This window comes from Lepeophtheirus salmonis, chromosome 3, assembly GCF_016086655.4.
Source record: "Lepeophtheirus salmonis chromosome 3, UVic_Lsal_1.4, whole genome shotgun sequence".
In the NCBI taxonomy this organism is placed as follows: domain Eukaryota; kingdom Metazoa; phylum Arthropoda; class Copepoda; order Siphonostomatoida; family Caligidae; genus Lepeophtheirus; species Lepeophtheirus salmonis.
This window is the reverse complement of record NC_052133.2, coordinates 22,976,117-22,996,157: the sequence shown is the minus strand read 5'-3', so window position 1 is coordinate 22,996,157 and position 20,041 is coordinate 22,976,117. Positions and strand designations below refer to the sequence as shown.

General features: G+C 30.1%; 1 protein-coding gene across 2 annotated transcripts in view; it reads left to right on the top strand.

The window, feature by feature from the left end:
• Window positions 1-914: 914 nt before the first annotated feature.
• The window catches only part of unc-13-4A (BAI1 associated protein 3), a 41,118-nt gene continuing 21,991 nt past the window's right edge, over window positions 915-20,041 (top strand). The window contains exons 1-6 of one of the 2 annotated variants that reach the window (XM_040708727.2): window positions 915-1,185; window positions 12,561-12,879; window positions 18,698-19,151; window positions 19,219-19,393; window positions 19,458-19,637; window positions 19,692-19,864. In XM_040708727.2, the coding sequence (XP_040564661.1) occupies window positions 12,609-12,879; window positions 18,698-19,151; window positions 19,219-19,393; window positions 19,458-19,637; window positions 19,692-19,864 (1,253 nt within the window). In that variant the 5' untranslated portion in view covers window positions 915-1,185; window positions 12,561-12,608. The remainder of the gene's footprint in view (window positions 1,186-12,560; window positions 12,880-18,697; window positions 19,152-19,218; window positions 19,394-19,457; window positions 19,638-19,691; window positions 19,865-20,041) is intronic. The other variant, XM_071887179.1, reaches the window with a different exon arrangement.

The following is a 20,041-nucleotide window of genomic DNA, read 5'->3' as shown; positions in this document are numbered from 1 at the left end:
GGAGGAATTTGTTCCTTTTCCAAGTATTTGTGACAACGAATTCGTCAATTGATTCTATTTTTTCAAACTAGTACAGGTTTTAACAATCTATCTAATAAAAAAATCAGTTGCCTAAGTACCTTTGTTTCCACAGGAGGGTACGCCAATGGGGAGACATATATAGCTAATAGATCCTGTATATGTACTAGTTATTTCATATCATCGCCCATCATTGGAAAGATAAAGGGAGTTACTTCAAAAAATGGATCCTACGGTCTAGTTACAAGACTTCAATTCAAATCAAATTTTATCAAAAATGTATTTCAGGGAAATTCAATATATTTTGACAAAAAATTGAGTTGATTTATTGTTTTTTAAAAGTCAAATTCGATTAATAGTAAAATCAAGAAAGCAAAAAAAGTTTTTATCTCTTAATTTTTAAATGTTTAGTATATGTAGAATATAGAAGAACCAAGAGGAGTAGAATCATCGTAAAAAGGAAGGAAGGAAGAAGAAGGTAAATAAATATGTATGTACACTGTTTCATATTTTCATGAGTGCCTCAACACAAAAATAAAGTTAAAAACATACATATATTTTTAAGAAAACAGCTAATGAACCTTCTCCAAAAGGGAGAAATACATGGAAGAGAGAGGGAGGGAAGAGGGAGTTTATATGTAGAAACCACGTACGCAGAAAGCCTGCTTTTTATAATTTGGTGCTTTTTCTTTCCTCATAATAGTACATATGTATGTAGGTACCTACTCAACAGGTTTAAAAATACTCCAACAAAGGTGTTCCACTCTTCTCCTTCTTCCTCTTTTTGCGCTTCAAGGCCCTTTTAATACAACAAGAAAAAGAAACCAACCAACAAAAAAACATTTGTACTACGACTACTACAATGATTTAGGGAATATTCGTTTTGAAGGCACATCACTATTGACAAACACACTGAGAGAGAGAGAGAAAGGTGAAAAGGAAGAAGAGAAAGAGAGAGAAAAAAAAATAAGAGAATTTTTATTTATTTATTTTTTTTTAAAAGAAGGTAAAAGTTATATAGTAAGTAATTTAGCCTGACTCCATTTGGAAACGTGCGCTGCTAAATATATATTTAAAAAAAAAAAAAGGTACTTGTTGAGTGCAAAATATACACACGAGTTGTTATACGTGATTCTTGTATTATATGACTACATCGTATAATAAGAGGTAAGTACTCTTTTGTACATATAATTTTTAAAAATCACTCCAAAATTGGTTGAAAAATATTTGGGAAGAACTACTTGGTTTTTTGAAAAAGTGTCATTTATTTATCTACAAATGTGTTTTTTCAAAATTTGTTATCAAAAATAGATTTAAAAGAGTGCAAATATATTTAATATTAGAATTTGAATATAATATCTTTTTTTTAGTACAATCCTTTAATGCAATTGGCTGTGAGGACTTTTATCATAACCCTCGTTCACGTTCATGTGTAAATTTAATTAAAAAGTCTTTATACATCAAATTTATGGGATAAATAAATATTATTGAAAATATATTATAGAAATGATGATAAATATATAATTTTTTCTCTTTATGTTGGCATGCCTAAGGTATGTGAGTATTTCCCCCCTTCTTAATAAAACCTTTATATATCTAAGAACGATATATGTACATATACAATATAGACCAGTAATATTTAATAGTACTTAGTTTTAATATCTATATAGTACACTTGCTGCAAGAAAGATGACAAACAAAACAAGCTAGGTGATGAGAAAATGCTTCTAACGAACAAAAATCTTGGTCCCACGATTATTATTTTTTTTTTTTTTTTCAACGATATTTATGAAACAAAGGGGAAAATTGTGAAAATAACTAATTCAATACATGAAAAATCAATGTATGTACTTTCAACATTTTTATATCATTCGACAATCATTTTTTAAGAGAAAAATTGACTTTTATCGAAGTCAAAAGTACGCAGCCAAAATAATAATGAGATACGTAACTAGCTAGAAAGAAATTAATCTCTTTGATCTTGTGAAAGGGAATCAATTCTACATCCTACATTTGACATGTAATATTGTACATATATATCATATCACATATTTAAAAGCTTCCTAACGAATCTCAGTATGAGTCTCAGCATGTATATTTTAAGATGTCGGGTAGGAATGGATGTGGTCAGTGTTTAGTAATGGAAGAAAGGTATACTTACTATATGTTTATCAGTTATGCATTTGCAAAATGATTTTAAAAAAAACTTATTTTCAAAAGTCTTTGATGGCTATAAAAAAATAAAAAATAAATTTCTTTATATATCGGAGAATAAATCATTATACTTTTAAAGGTTTGAGCATGTTATAAAATGAATGTCTTGTGCTCATAAACAAAAATCCTTTTTAAGGCGGGTTATCACATCTATCATGAGCATACACGCAATTTATTTGTAAGAAATTTGAATATTGTATTATAATACAAAACTCAATAATTCAGTCTTTTTAAAATAAGAGGTTCGTTCTGTCATTCAAAATGTTTTTTATTTGGTAGAGAGAAAATGACATATTATTAATTTTCTTGCTTCCATTTTTTTTAATGTTCCTTTGATTGGTCCAATGGAGTTGCACTGATTAATCATAAGTAAATATTATACAAGTTGAGGACTCAAAAATTAGAATCCTCTTCGAGGCCGTCTAGCCTCAGTTCTAAAAGTCTGACAATTTTGTACACGGCACCACTCGAAAAACTGACAAGAAGCTACAATTTGATGCTTTTTTTGTTTTTTAATATCAAAACTGTTCAAGCAACAAAGACAACAGCAGAGGGTATTCGATTTCCTCGGCGCAGAAATCAATCTCTGACAAAAAGATTTTCACAATGAACGCTGTTTTGAACAGGAGAAATGATCGCTTCTTGGCTGAATCAAGAGCAAAGGTCAAGGGAACCTTCAGGGCCAAACCTTCAGCTCAGGTCATGATTCTCGGCGGCGTCGCAGCATCTGAAAGTAGCAAGATGCCTCCGTAGTTCTTGAAGAACAACAAGAAAGTCAACACGGACGTCTACTATAAGGCACTTAGATACCATGTCTCGCCATGGTTAAAGAGTATGCTCCCCAGAGACAACTATGTGTTTACACAAGACGGCACCCCGGCACACACGTCCAAGAAGGTTGAGTATTTCTGCAGGAAGAGCTGGCTGCCTTCTGGCTTGCATACTTCTTGCCTTCGTCCTCACCCGACGTGACCCCCTGGACTTTACTGTTTGGTGGGGTTTGGAGGGCAGACCGAATACAACTTCTCATCTGATTGTCGATGCCCTGAAGACTGTGATCATAGAAGAGTAGAACAACTTGTCCTTTGACTTCAACAAAGCCAGCTGTGCTTCTGTTCGTCATATTGAATAAAAAGTGTAGAAAATTGTTGAATTATCAACTTTTGCTTCAAAAGTTTTCCATTAAAATGGTACAAAATAAAAATATTTAGAAGTGAAACGGCTTTTAAAATTTTAAAAATATTAAAATGCAATGGACCAGATATTTTAATTCAATTTATTGCAAAGATTAAATAGGCGAGTATTAAATTGGTTCATATTTTTTTCTCTCGAAGTATCAGGTAGACGTAGTTCAAAATGTTCCTTTTTATAAAAAAAAATTCACTGATATGAGTCAAATTTTATAAGTTGTGCACAACCTTTGAAGTTTTAAATTACACTTATTCCTCAAAATATAGTCATTGTGAGTCAAAAAAGAGAATTTTATATTAAAAAGCTAAATTATCTGAATACATCATCTTTGCAAAAAGTGTTTATATAGTTTTCAATTTAAACGATTATTTGTTGTAAAAAATTACATGGAAATTATTTTTATACTCTGTATAGAGAACACTTTTATTGAAAAGCGTTTTTCAAAGTAAAATAATCATATTTTTTACAACTTTGGTTTTATGGGTAGTAGAGCCTATTCTTTTCATCATTCCAATATCACATGTTTTACGAGTTAGATATTGATGACTTAATGATATGAAAGGAGCCGAGTGTAGTGTTGTGTCGGACCTTGTTTAGGACAGAGACTAGAGTTTCGTCGAGTTCAGTCCTCCATATCAGCCCCAAAACTGATAAAGTTCGGTCCTTGATGATGTCACTCAACTTTATTTCTTCTTTTTTAATCAGTTCTAGTACTGATAGTCTGAAAGACCGACGATCTGAAGGACCAGTCCCAAGGACTGCTAGGACCTGTCTTGAGACTAGAATTAACTAAATAGATAAGGACTGACACATATCACTAGTCGAGTGTCAAGAGATTGTATGAGAGATACATAATTACATTAAAAGCAAATCATTTTTGTTACCGTCACCCATCAATAAATTATTAATATTATAAGTACGAGGTCTTCTTTATGAGGTGATATTTTAGATTTCATATATTAGATTTGTTATAAACATACAATTTCAGGATTTCCGATATTTTAAAAACATATAAAATATTCTTTGAAAAAAAGTACAAATGATCAATTGTACTTTTTTCTCCGAATATTTACTTTTACAGCTTGTAAAGCCTTTTTTATAAATTCATGATACTTCCACTTTTTGTAGGTTAATTATATTTTACTTAAAATAACTGTCTAATAAAAAAAGGGCCAAAATAAATATAAATATATAAAATATATCAGTTGACAAAATAAATAAGAATCCAAATTTATTGATAGTTTTGGTATTCTTACATTTTGTTAATGTCACAATTTACATTGTCTCTAAGCCTCTAAAACCCCCCTCAATTGTCCTTTATGTATTTGCTTGATACGAAGTGGGACTAGTATTTATTTACTTCATCTCACAGCCGCTTGCAGTTAATTTAATACAACGTCAATATAGCTTTACTGCTCTCCTCTTTAACAGAATAAGAATTGCCATTATTACCAGGTTAGTTTTTTGTGTCTTATATTCATATATACCAAATAATAAGTACACAAGGGAGGAACTAATATTGCTCAGTTGATTAGAGCTTATTTATTTATTAAAACATATTCTGCATTCCTCAATAGAATTGTTAGAGTATTATTGTTTCTCGTATAATTCCACACATACTCTGTCAGTGTACAATGTACATATATACAAGCATGTTTATGAGGAACATATAAACACACAAAAACAAAACAGACATAGGAGGAAAAGTTGGATTACAAATATTTATATTTACTTCATAAAAAACAAAAAAAAAAAAACACACAGAAAAAGAGGAAAAATATTGAAATACAAATTACAGATCTATTAGATTACTTTTAAATAACAACTCTAAGAATATAAATAAAAACAAATAAGAGTCTAGAGTTGGCCTGGTAATTCCGTGGACTTTTTGATAACGAACAAATAGAGTAAAGTTTTACCAAAATGAAAAAAGAGTACAATTATTGAACCTTTATCACAGACTTCTTTATTGATATATCTCTCTATTTTCAAAATAATTTACTTTGGCTACTATCATGGCCTCAAACACAGCCTAAAGGCAGCTCAGCGTTTCTCGATGAAAACTGTGGACATGGCCGCCCACTACTGCTTGACAGAGGTAACTGTTGAAAATAGTTGACAGTGTTGCCGTCCCCTGAATCCTTCTCATACCTTCGATCACTGACATTGAGAGCCTTGACATGCTCCCTTATCGACTTAGCCAGACTTTCGGTGATCTCAGAGCTCACCTCCTTCATGAACCCGATTTACGGTGTCTACTGCTTCCAAGGGACCTCTCAAGGCTCTGACCTAAAGTAGCTATGCTTTTAATCTATGTAAACAAGACTCTGGGAGCGCCCAATGACCTTCATGATTTCCTAGACACTCACTTGGGCGTGGAGAAAATAAAACACCTCTGCTGACAACTGTTGATTTTTGAAAGTTCTTATATTATTGTTGATTAACTGAGATAGTCCCTACATTTAATAACGCTAACAAGTATTTTAAAATATTCCCCCTAAAGTAAACTAGATTGATGTAGAGTCAAGTTCATGATTTTATCTCACATACTGTATACTATATTTTGACCCCCTTACTAGGTTACTTAAAAGATGCACTAAGTTTGGCTTTAGATGTGATGATTTATTTATTAGGATATGTATTTTGTACTTAATAATTAATTATAGTTTTCGGATGCCAGGATTAATCGAAAATGTCTCAAAGAAAAAATAAGGAACAACATTTTAAGAGTAACTTATAACTTGACATATTGCACTTTTTTAAAAGTTTTTTTCCTGACTTTTCTACCAAAAAGTAATACAAAGTCTCTAAAAAAAGTGCAACGAGTCTATTTATGAGCTCATCTGAAGATATGAGGGGTACACAATTTTAAGAAGGTAAAATATATAATATGGTCACGGCACTCATGTCACATATTTTGATATTTTCTTGTCAGTTTATTCACTTCATTTCCAAAACGTTAGGTCTGAGAGACCCCAGGGGCCAAGTTAGGTTTAAAAGGCCATAACTTCATCTAAAATTAATTTCTTGTAAAATCAAGGACTATTTTTGAATTATAAATAGAATAATATTAAGATCAAAATGGTATTGACAAATTTTAACAAAAAGTTCAAAATGCCGCCTCATACATGCCGACATTTTTATTTCGCTCATTTTTAATAGAATACAAGAGATCCTTGCATAAACACAATTTCAAAAACTGAGGATATCACATTTCCAGTGTTTGGAATTATTTTGAATTCCCGTATATTGCGGTATATTCCTCTCATATACCATTTTTTTATGTTATGATAATTAATTATAAAAAACTATACATTTAGGTAAACAAGAATTTTTGTAATTATCGACGATTTCTTTCATAATATGCCTAGAAATTCATATCATAGAAGTGTATAATTTTGCACAGGAGGAGGGAAGAGGGTTTTCTAGTTATACCTAAACTTTTTAGTTATTACTTATTATTCAAAATTGTAATTAAAAGGTTGATGAAAAAGTATTGGTGAAGTTTATATTTTTAAATTCTACAGTATAGAAATGACTGGATTAAAAATCAAGTAAATACCCAATTAGGATTAAATTTTACAAGTATATAGTCTGTCATACATTATTTTATATAATTATTTAGGAATTAAATGTTGATTATTGTCCTAACCAAACTAAAAACATGAAAAATGGAAAAAAGTGGACCTTTGAAAAATAATTTCTCCCTTTATCAGAACTAAAAATATCACGGATTTTTCTTGATCCCAATATCAGCTCTAAGCTTGACTCATAAGTCAATCATATTCAAAAAATTAGAGGGGGATCTATAAAGTATAAAAATAATATAGTATGTTAAGTTTGGCTCTCAGAAAATGTACTATAAGTATTTATACTTATTTTATAAAGTTGCCCAAATGAAGCTTTATTTAGCCTTAATTATAACTTAAAAATAAAGTGTGTGCATTATAATTAGTGAGTAATCTCCTTAAATAAGGCTATGATTATGATTTTTATTATATCAAAGATCTACGTTGAATAAAGGGAGAAGTGAAGAAAAAGTATTTACAAGCTAATTTTGACAATTTTTTTCAAAGGTGGACTAAATCAGGATTAAGTCTTCAACGCTCAAAAAAAGAGCAAAAATTGAGCTTTCCTTAAAAAAATGAAGAAAAAATATATAATAGGTACAAAAATGTGATGAAATTTACACTAGTTGAATGGGTTCAAGGCTGGAAACCTTATAGACATAATTCACCAAGATGAACAAAAAGACAGTAAAGTACTGTATGTAAGCATCATGATATGATCATAAGATAACAGCAGTTGGTTTCTTTAATACGTGGGCTGAAAAGTTGCGGTCTTAGCAAAAGAAAACAAGTTATTTTCCATTCCAAATTGGTTTTTTTCAAATAATATAAAAATACTATTATATTTATTCGTTTTACGGAGCAGAGTTTGCATAACAATTTTCTAGCATTGCTTAGCTTGAACGGTATTTATTCTTGTTCAGAAGTAGAATAAAATTAAAATATGAAGTTATTTTTTATTCATTGTTTTTTTTAACAAAAAAAGTAGCATTAAACTTAATACAATAAATCACAAACTAAATTTCAGATTGTCATGCAATTTAGACAGATATTTTTTAGAGGTTACTACTAACTCAAAATGAACTTATTTAAAAAAATATCACCATCTATGTGTGATGCCCATATGTTATGCTTAAACAGTGGCACAAAAAAGATTTTTTTATATGCCTTTATTAGCATGCATTTAAATATTTACAATAATATAACACAATATACTGTACACAATTAAAACATGTAGACAAACGAAAATTAAAAAGACTAAGTATTATAAAATATAGCCCCAATCATGAATATTTAAAATATATATTTAGAAATAATATTAATTGTGAAGATAGCTCAAACTTTTTACTATTTCACTAGCACACTCACAATTTTTTGAAAAACCCTTTGAGTGTAATGATAATGCTATGAAAACATCTGAAAGTCCTAAATGTGGCTTTAGCTTTAAAAAAACCTTTACAAAAAAAGCCAGTTAATATTATTTTCATGACGAACAATCCTTTTTTACATTTTTCATACAAAACAACTGTTTAGGAAGCACAAAAAGTATTAAAATGGACTTCTAATGAGTACAATTTTTTACAGATTGTTACTTATTTACAAAATTTGGGACAACAATTAAACATATATTTTATGCAGAAGGAAAATAATACTCCACTTTGGCTACTCTCTGGGATGCACCATACACACCAGCAAAGTTTGTAGATCCTCAGCAAGGGGAAAATTTAGCGGATTTATTAAATGATTAAATGTCTTATGATTGTGATTGAAAAAAATATTCGTGATATTTGTTTTTACATTGCAATAAAATGCCATACTCATAGTTAAAACATATTTTGCTTTTAAAGGTCCTCCATACTTTTATGAGTTAATTAATATTAAGGTACAGTTCGTTTCCAAATATTCCAAAAAGTAATAATAATTTATTATTAACTTATGTATAAAATGGCTTCCTCAAAAACAATTATTTATAACTCTTTTTTGTATCTTAATAATATATTCATTTGCAAAGAAAATAAAAAGTTTTCTTATAAGATTAGTATATTCTTCGAAAATGTTATGTTACTATTCAATTAAAATAATGTCCAAACAAAACATTCTAACGAATAGATAATTGGGCATAAACTAGACATAAGTTGATAAGTTGGATCGAAATTGGACACCCGATATGTCGGGCAAAATATCCAGATTTTCCATCGTATTGGAGAACATTCTTAGAAATTTCGACATTTGCTCTGGTATTTTATGTGATACAATTAGTAAAAAATCTAAGATAAGATGGATTTATTATCAGGGTTAATAAAATTTTTAAAACTCTTATTTACTAAATTTTGTTCAAAACTGTTCATGAGTTATCAAAATAGTGATACAAACACAAATTAAGTATAAAAAATCAATACTGGTTATTCACGACCGATTAGTTAATTGAAATATTACATATTTTCATAGTTAGATATATTTTGTCACTAAAAAGGTACAAAAAAATATCTACTTTTGGTTATTTTAAGGGACATCTTTAGGATATAATGGCAAACAAAACAAGCCATATGTGACAAAAATATATCTAATTCTTCCAGTAATACGGGTAAATCTAATCATTTTGTAAAATATCCAATTCGGAAATATTTTTTTATGATATGGGGTTGAAAAAGATTTTGATATGTGTTCATGTCCAATTTAAACTTGCATAATGATTCAACCATGTTTTTTATAAAATAATACTATTTTTAAAAAGTTTTAAAATCATTATTTTTTTCATTATATGAATAAAGCATATACTTTTTTTTGTATTCAATTGTATTCTATTTTTGAGAGAATCATACATAACATTGTTGTGTATTTTAGAATTTGAGCATTTTCTACCTTTAAATTTGCTGTACAGTCATCAAGGGGGCGTCCGGAAATCTTTGTTATCTTCTCTCTTGTTTTTCCCAAGTAGATACCCTTCTGAAAATGATGAATAGCATCTTCTCTCTATGCCTTATATTACAATGATCAATTCCATTTTGTCTAGTCCAACTATTGGTTGGTGCAGAGTTAGTTATCAAACTATAGTAAGCCCACCACCTTTAGTGAGATGATATTAGAGGGATTTGTATATTTTTGAGTATATCATTCTTATTTCCTTTTATCTTCAATTTCTCTTTAAAATTTATATTACTCCAATGCCCGATGAGGTGGGCACATGAATTATATCCTTAATATTCTCCTTTGAAATGTATTTCAGTATTCGAAAAAAATATTTACGGGTCTTAATTGATTACTCAAACACGTACTCTTCCTATATCATCCTCTTTTCCAATCTCTTTGTATATGCGAGAACGAATAAAATATACCAAGGAATACTCAGGTTCAATATCTGGTTCATCATTTAAGATTACTTATTATCTTCTAATTCTAATTCTTGCCAAGGTTTGGTATGCCGTTTTTCTGAGATCTTCTAGATCAGATGAATGATTATTTATCTAGAACTTTTAAACTAATTTTGTTATATTATCTTCACTAATAGCTACACAAGCCAGAATTATCATCTGTATTCCAATATTTAATCCTTTTACATTCCATGATTTGTTTTATATTTCCAATCATCACCTCTATATGCCTTTATGAAGAGCTTTTCCTTGATATTTACATTCTATAAATATACATATGTTCCCAAATTAGACTCGTTATTAAGACTGGACTTCTCAATGATTCATAATCCAACAATTTTGATCTCCAGCTATCCATGTACTTACTTTATCGCTCTTTATTTATATTCCATTTAGCATGTAATAGTACTTCTTAATTAATTGATACTCCTACATATTCGAATTTTTTTGTTCTTTTCTTTATTGTAATTATATTTTTTTAATAAAAAAGTGTATTTATATTATGTAGCTTTTATGAATCGATTACTATACATATGTATAATACATGTATCTATTTTTAATTATGACTAATTAATTATTAATTCATAATTATATATGTATCTAGAATGATATATTTCTTGTATGCGATTATTACATAAATTCGGAAAAGTGGATCATAATTCCAAATAAAACATCTTCTGATATCACATTATAAAACATATTTCCCTTCTATGGCTTATGGCTTCACACTTAGCGTTAACTCGATATTTTTGTAATTTTCCAAACCCACTCAAATTTCTTAGTATCAAAATGTTCTTTGAAATGTTGAAGTCGTAATTTATCCTGAATTTTAAATATCCCCTTATAAACTGTTCATCCATCATAATTGGATTTATTTTATCCTTAATAATAGTTAATAAGTTTTCTGATAATAAAATAGCCGGGAACTGGATAATAGAAACCCTCTTTTGTTTGAAAACAGTCCCCGGCAGAGGCCCATCTTTGAATTGAAACTTTATCTAGATACTTTAATAATTCAAGTTTTTGTGTACACCATTCGTCAAAATGAAAAAAAACCATTTTTCAAACACTGTTTCTTTTTTCAGGAATAATTTTTAACATATCCCGAAAACAACAATTATTAGTTATTAGTATAACTGAGTTGAATCTTTACATAATATTATTGTTTATAGCATATTTTGGTATATTTGATTACACATAATATTGCTTTCGTAATTAACGTACATAGTAGGGCTATATGTCCATAAAAATACTTAGATGTTATCCACTCAAAAATACTGACAACATCTTTGGAAAATAATAAAAACACTCTCCCGGTTGCAAGCCTCACGCCAGTTTAATGCTATATTTTTAGGTCGATTTTTGGTGAAGCAACAGGTAAAGTATAATTATACCTAATTGACTTTTGGAACCATCACAATTGTTGGTATCGTTTGTCTTTGAGTCTTTAAGTCAATTTTTGGCGGAGTATCGGAAAAATAGGCAACGTAGAACTATGAAATCATACTCTACGAAATCCAGGAATAACGATAGAGACTATAGGGAAGGACCCATAGGCCAATAAAGTATAGTTATACTTTGCCTGTTGGTTCAACCAAAATCAAAATGCTATTTTCATGAACAAAGATTGAAAAGCAAGTCTAATTTTGGTGAGTAAAAAGTATAAATTATACTTTTATATAAGAAAACATATCCTCCACTCAACCCAAGAATGAAAATATTTGATTTAATTTTCCTTATGTCAAGTTTAGAAGTCTACATGGTAGAAAAAATGATGACTGAATTATCTTGTCTCTTAGTATCTTGGCTGTAATTAGAGGCGCGCAGACGTAATTAATTAGAACACAATTGAACCAGGGATTAAATTAATTATGTGTTGTAATACAAGACTAAATTACACCTCATTATATCTTTCATTTTAATTAAATCTGTTGTTTATCAAAGTTAATTGGAACCTCCTTCTGAGAAACTAATTGAATGAAGATCTTATATCACCTTTAATCAAAAACCTCAATCTCTTTTTATTGGAAGAAGGATATAAATATATGAATATATAAATGTATTAATAAATCTTCTTGGGTAGTTTTATTAATATATGTATTAATTAAAGGAGTTCTCAAAAGTCATACATATAAGAGCATAGATCCAGCTTATTAATTAATATACCTTTTTTTTCTTTCAATTATTATTTTTTCAGGAGCTGAATGTTGTATGGGATTTCGTTTTTCCAAAAAAAAGTTAGAAAATGAGTTTCTTTTCTTCATTTCAAAATCTCGTATCCGGTGCCTCAAATACTCTTAATAAGCTTAACTTTCCAGAGTCTGCACGAAAGCTTATTACTAGAACAGATGAGACGGGATGGACAGAGTCAAAAGCAGGGAGTACATCTTCATTCTCTCCTCAAGCAAGTCTTCAAGAATATGATCGTGCTCTACCCGCAAGTCCCATTTCAACAAGTTCAAATCAGTTTCACACACAGAGGTCAAATAAATCCTATTTACCCATTTATAAGTCAGGTATGGAAAAATATACATAATCATTATTTGTCGTTTTTTTATTTGTTCAGAGATAGATTTTTGGGCAATTTCTGCCGTTTCATGCTACGTTTATTATTCAATTTAATATCAGTTACACATTTTCATAAGTCATTTATAGCGAATGAAAACAAACAAAAACTATTAAAACCTACAAATATATTACCTTATATTATATTACTGTATGAAATATTAATGTCACAAACATGGATGAAAAAAAGTAGATATCCCATATTTTGTATCTTCCCCGAAAATTTAATGGGTTATAATATATTTCTATTATTACTTTTATTAAGTAATTTATTTAGCCAAGATCCAATTATAACTGTATAAATAATCTATATCATTTGTATTTTATTAAGTAAGTACTAGAGTTACAGACAAGAAAATTGTTCACTCTATTAACTTATCCTATTTATAAGTAGAATTAACAATTTTCATGTGCGTAATTCATGAACTCTTCAGAACGTATCGTTTTAAAATACTTTGGAATTTTTTTAGTAAATTTTCATGTATGGTAGATCTGGAGCAAAGCTCAGATTTTAAAATGGTACTGTATGTGTCGAAGAGTTTTTTTATTTAGTTCAAACTTTCAAAAAAATGTCATAAGAGAGTTTGGTAAAGCCCTATACAAGTATAGTTTAGAAATGCACTCTTTAGAAGAGCCAATGAAACACAAGATTTTAAGATCTTAAGGCTTTATTGTATTAATATAATTAAAAATCCTCTTATCAGAACACATTGTAATATACTAGAAATGGGTGTAGATTAGCAACACCGTAGCCATATAGAGATCATTGAAAAATGTTAAGGATGGGTAAAAATGGTCGAATCCCACATAAACAGCAGACCGCCTTTCCTGTATCTATTTTACTTGGAAGGCGGTCAAACATAAATTATCCCACTTTGGTTGCAGTTAAATATATATCAAAAATGAAGAAGTTAGGGTGTTGGCGTAGAGGGGTTTGGATATATCGGAATGAAAAGAATAAGAATAGACTTTCCTTTTGGACCCACGCGGGACAGGAAGAAAAGTGACGATTCAGAGGGCATTTTAAAAAAGCTGATACATGTAGGTAAGAAAAATGAGTAAATTAAAGATTGGGAGGTGGCGAAATACCATTTAATCGCATACCTCATGGCTAATAAAATGAAGAATATAAACTTATGAAGTTCACTTGATAATCCTTGACTGAGAGAGTCCATGAAACTGAACTGGGAAAATTTTTTTTTACTTCGAGGAAGTAGAAACGCCTCTAATATTATATTAAATACTTTAAAAAAATTTATTATATTGTTTTTTTAACTAATTTTTACTAATTTAAATATATAAATGTGAATTTTGAATAAATTGATAAAAATTTAATATATAAGTTCATATATGAGCGTGCCTTTAGTACATTAATTGAAACTCGCTTTTTCCTATTAATGAGTTGCTTTGTAACCTGCTGGTTGAATTAATAAAGAAGTTTTTTATATATATAATTCCTGGAGAAGAAAACTATGGTTTCAGTTAGGGATTTAAGAAGGGAAAGCCCACTAATTTTCCTTATTCTAAACTAACATTTAATTATAGTAGATGATTTTTTAAGGAACATTGCATCAACAGTATTTATTGTATGTCTATTATTTATTAAACTCTAGTATATATTTCATATTTTTTTTCCAAAAACCTAGTAAATAGATTCCATTTTTTCAAAGGATATTAATCAGCCATTGTTTATTTAAAGTTAGATATATTCATACATTCGAGATATTGTGTACACATAATAGTCTTTCAATCATATCCAAAACTCAAGTCCGACACGCCTCGAGGTTGAGAACATTGAGATACTGTATAAGTTATGGCTCTATTCAAAGGAGATTCGGATGGTATCGTCAACTTGGTGGTGGTAATTACTTTTTGAGTTGTAGACATTTTTTAGATACCGAAAAAAAATAAAAATGAAATTAGGTCCTTATTGAAAATGTACATTAGATCCTTAAGTTAATTAAAATAAATTTTTCCATTCAACTCTTCTACATAAAACGTTGAAGATGATTCCTAAACATTTTTGTGAATGATTTCTCGTATAAATATCACAGACTTAAATGAAATTACCAGAATATAAAATACAATTTATTACGTCAGATGATTTATAGCCTTTAGAATAATGAAATGTTTACAACAACAATCTTGTGTTGAATTGGTCTGTTCATCTGAAAATGATTTATTTATATTGATGAAACTGGGACACATTATATATTAAATTCATTTTTGGATGCTATGGATAGAGGTGGGCTCAAAAGATCAACATATGTAATGAACTTGACTACAATTTATCTTCATCAAATATTACACATTTTTTTTCAAGTAGATACTATAAGAAACACATTATATAGATTTAAGTATCCAAGATATGTATTTGCTGTTCCTGTAAATACTTTGAGGAACATTTGATTTCATGAACAAAACAAAAGTATTTGGAGAAAGAAAAATCCCCACCCTCAAACATGGGGTGGAAACATTATGTTTTGGGAGTATTCACTCCGAAAGGGAGATAAAAACTTTACTACATCAAAAGGAGGATGGACTATCCTCAGGGAAATCTTGGGTGACAACTTCTTTAACTCAGGGCAGGGAACTAAAAATGGATCTTCTAGCACAGCAATAAGAATACCCAAAAATTATGACCATGGTAAAAAAGGATTAACCATAAAAGAAGAAAGACGTTAAGGTCATGGAGTGGCGTGACCAGTCTCCAGACCTCAATTTCTTCGAAAATCTTTATAAGTTGACAAACTTATATGATCGACAAGAGATAAAATAATTATTTTTCTACACTGAATATTGATATTAATAGTCTTGGTGAATACGATTATATTCAGCCATAGAATGTTAAGAATGAAGTTTTTCTTAACAGTTATGAGTCAAAATGACTCTCGTAGAAAGGAATATTCTATTGACTATTGATTATAATTTTTGCTGCCAAAATTTTATTAACTAACAATAAATTAAGAATTATGTTCTCACAAATAAAATAATCTATACACTCATTTTAAAAAATGTAACACAACTTCTTGAATATTAAAGCGTGCAAAATATAATGCAGACTCCAGTACTAAAGAACTCCCTCATTAACCTGTCTTACTAGTACATAGAGAAAGAAATTCATCATTGTATTAGTGTCACAAATATTTTCAACTATTTTTATTCTTGATAATTGAAAAACTCTCAGAACTTTTTAGTTAGCCTAATATAAAGAGTAACTATTTTAAACGAATAAAAAAATCAAAAGTTGCAAACTAGTTTTCTCCTACAAAATTGTTTTTCTTGTACAAAAATGACAAATAAAACCCGGTAAAGTGGCCATTATTTTGTGATTTGCGCATAAAATAAGATCTATACTGAATTATTTTAATGGAAATACCGGTCTTTTCAAAAGTCTTTGCCCTTTTTGTGACTTAACAAATCATGCTCCAGGCGTCCTCTGAAGCAACTGAATGAAAACAGTCTGTAGTCCATCAGCAACCACACTGGCGGCATCTTGTTCCCAGTTGATGCCACTACTCCTAACATCATCACAGATGCCGGGTATTTGGTGGCTGATACCTTCCTGAGCCATAGTTGGTCTTGTTAAAGCAAATGAGCCTATCATTCTGCTTATTTATCACTTGATTGACAATGAAGGTCTTCCCATCATTGAAGATGAGAATTCGTCTACCTTTATGCTTCAAGCTGTTCCAAAGGCACCTATAACAATCCAGGCGGACTTCTTGCAGTTGCTGAGTTAAAAGCTAGATTTCCACATGTCTGAGAGACTTGCCCCCCGTCTTTTTCACCACCCTGGATACTGACCTTCCTTTCTTTACAAAAGTCGTCCTCTTCATCTTTGAATTGCCTTTGAAGGCACTTCCACGTCCTTGGATCTTAACTTGGCTGGTCTACCACTGTAGGGGCGGTCATTGAGGTATTCAGCGGCTGTTTTTGGACGTTAACCATTCTGGACATAACAGTAATCTTTATTACATCAGAAATGGGATGCCTGGCGCAAAGTAAAGTTGTCGCTTCAATTATTTTCTTTTTCATGATGTTGAACTACTTGTTTTTGTTTTAAAAAATGCATATCATTCGGCAGCTAATATACTAAATTTTCCAACAATATGAGGAACTTTAGAATTGATTTACTAAAAACCTTACAATAACGTATTCAAATCAGTACATAAACGTTTGAAAATACCAGTATGCGCTCATTCACTATGAAATACACACACAAAAAAAAGAGAAAAATATCTAACCTTATATGTAAAGCTATATTTGACTTGTTTTGACTATTTTTTTAGTTAGGAGTGCTATTCTTTTCATGAAATTGTGAAGTTTACAACATCAAAAACTATAAACAGCTTCTAATTATTGATTAATATGGCTTAAACTTGATATGTCTTAATTTTTTTTATAAGAAGGAACATTTTTACAATATGTCCATCTAAGATTTTGAAAAAAAAAGCAAAAGACTGGAAAAGAACCAGTCTAATACATAATATACTGTAAGTATAGTCAAGCTACTTAAAAAAATATATATATATTATTACAAATTTGTGTATTTTTATTTTTGCCTTCATCATTTTTTTAAACTTATACATTTTCCTCTAGTTGTTTTTTTGTGCTTTCAGATAACAATGCTTTTTGTAATATATAATTATTATACAATAATATTATTCATAGCCTTCTGATCGATAAATCCATTGTCAACTTTTTGACAATGAATATAATATGTGCAACATTAAAAAGATAGATTTACATTTTTGTTAGGCAACATATTTTGTGATGGTTTCTGTAAAGAAAATGAATTTGTTATTCATAATTTAGATCTGGTATCTCTAAATATTTAATTTCACTTTGAGAAAGATACAAAAATAATTTTATAAGTTAAGAAGACTTATATTGTACGTTCAAACAATGTTTGCCTAGCTTTTAGGATACTTTTTAGTTACTTTTAAGTGAAGATCAAAGTAATTTCTTCTTATAAATGCAAATTAAATTATAAGGACTCTATGTATGCACCTATATGCAGGGTGCGGATGCAAATACGGAACCAGTTAAGATCTCAATATCTTGGAAATAATGAAATCTATGTTGAAGATAGTGTACTCATCAGATTTTGCTGACAAAATTGTAAAAGAAGAAACAATAAATTATTGAATACGAACGCCCTGGGGCCATTAAAGTGCGCTTCCGTTCAGGACGCACGCACAAGGAGATTAATGAGGTTACTAAGCGGCTCCAATCGACTTTTTATGATGTTGCTAAGGCTTTCAAGGAGTCAGATTGGCCGGGAACACCTGTTAGGAAAATTCATGATGGTTCTGAGATTTAAAAAAATGCACTCCATACCACCAGTAGCAAAAGGGAAAAGGAAATATGGCATCCTAGCTCACTGTATCTGAACCCCTATTATTTGAGGAATGCCATAGAAAGAGAGTCCAATAAACGTGCACATAACACTGTTGAGTCCTGCAGGCTTCCATTCTGGAGACAATGCTCAACATGGACGAGGAATTCATCATTAAGGCCAGTGTCAGGTTCAGGGCCAGGCTGCAGTTAAAGCCGGAGAGATTAACTTCATGTAAGAGCAAAATATTTGTGAATTGCTAAATTAATGATGGGAAATAAATTGTAATATATGTACATTATCTTTAATTTTATGGATTTAAAAATCCCCACCCTGTATATATTTATGTAAATAGATAATAAGCACAGTTTAAAAAGCCCATTGAACACTTATGCATAAGTCAAACAATTATTTGCTTTCCTTTCTAGGAAAAACACCATCGCCTATTCCTTCAACGAGCCCCACAAAACAAAACCAGTTTTTCTTTTCTCCTTCATCAAAATCATCATCATCTTGCCCTTCCAGTAATGCTAAAACTAAACGAGTCCGCAGTCTTAAAGACAAGACAGTGACTCCTAAAATGCCCATGTGGCAACAGTTAAGAAGCAACACCATAGCAAGTAACCCAGATATTAGTTGTTACACATCAGAGAGTATTCAAAAAATTAGTAAAAAATGGAGGCGAAAAGACTCATCAACGGATAAAAGTTGGGATGATGACTATGAATTTTGCTCAAGAAGAACCTCTATTGACGAAATATTTGATTCTAAGAAGCAGTTAATAGATGGAAGATGTATAGCTGAATATTTTCCTGGGTTAAAAGCTTTTAAAATGAATAATAAAAAGGATAAATGGCCTGAATTTGCAGATACTGGATCAAAGTTAGTTTTGATGAAAAGTTTATATTCTGTAAGACATAATTTTGTGTGTTTTTTTATTGGATTCTAGGATTCAAGATGTTGATGACGGATTCTTCGAACTCTACGGAGGACTTTCCTCGCACCATCATGAGAAAAAACATGCATATTTTATCCAATTGCGAAACTCTTTGGAATCAAATGATGCACCATTAGAATCATCAGTTGGATTTAAGGCCCAATGCCACCAAATAACAGTCGAAGAAGTGAGATATTCCCTTCATTTGGCTTTTTTAACAACTTATTTACTTATATGTTCCTATATTTAAGTTTAAATCCGTTTACAAAGAAGTCCTTTACACCATAAGAAATAAAATAGGAACGACTGAAGGATGGAATGATATGGATGGAGGGTGTGAACAAGAGGATCTCTATAACTTTGCACAATCCGCCTTTCATATTGATCGTAAGCTTCACAATTACTTACTGAGTTTGGCCTCAGAAGAAAAGGTTTTAAAAACTATCTTTGTAAATTATTTGATCTGGTTCAACATTGTTTTTCAGTCCCCTATCGTTGTTTTAAACGTTGTTGTCATAGAAGCAGATTCTTTGGAAGCAAAAGACCCTGATGGCTTTAGTGATCCTTATTGTATGTTGGGTATTTGTCCAGGTGATTCAACCCAGCATTTGATTCATGATAAACTGTATCGAAATAACCTTACAGTAAAAAGTCCTAGGTAAGTAAAAAGAAATTCATTGACAATTGAATAAATTTCAAAGGTAAGTCAAAAACAAGCAGAGTATACATTATTATTTCTGCCATTTTGTTGGATTTAACAAATGAAATCCCTTAGAAACGTTTTCATTTATATTTTATTTGCTGTTTGATTATTGAAATTCAAGTAAAAACATTT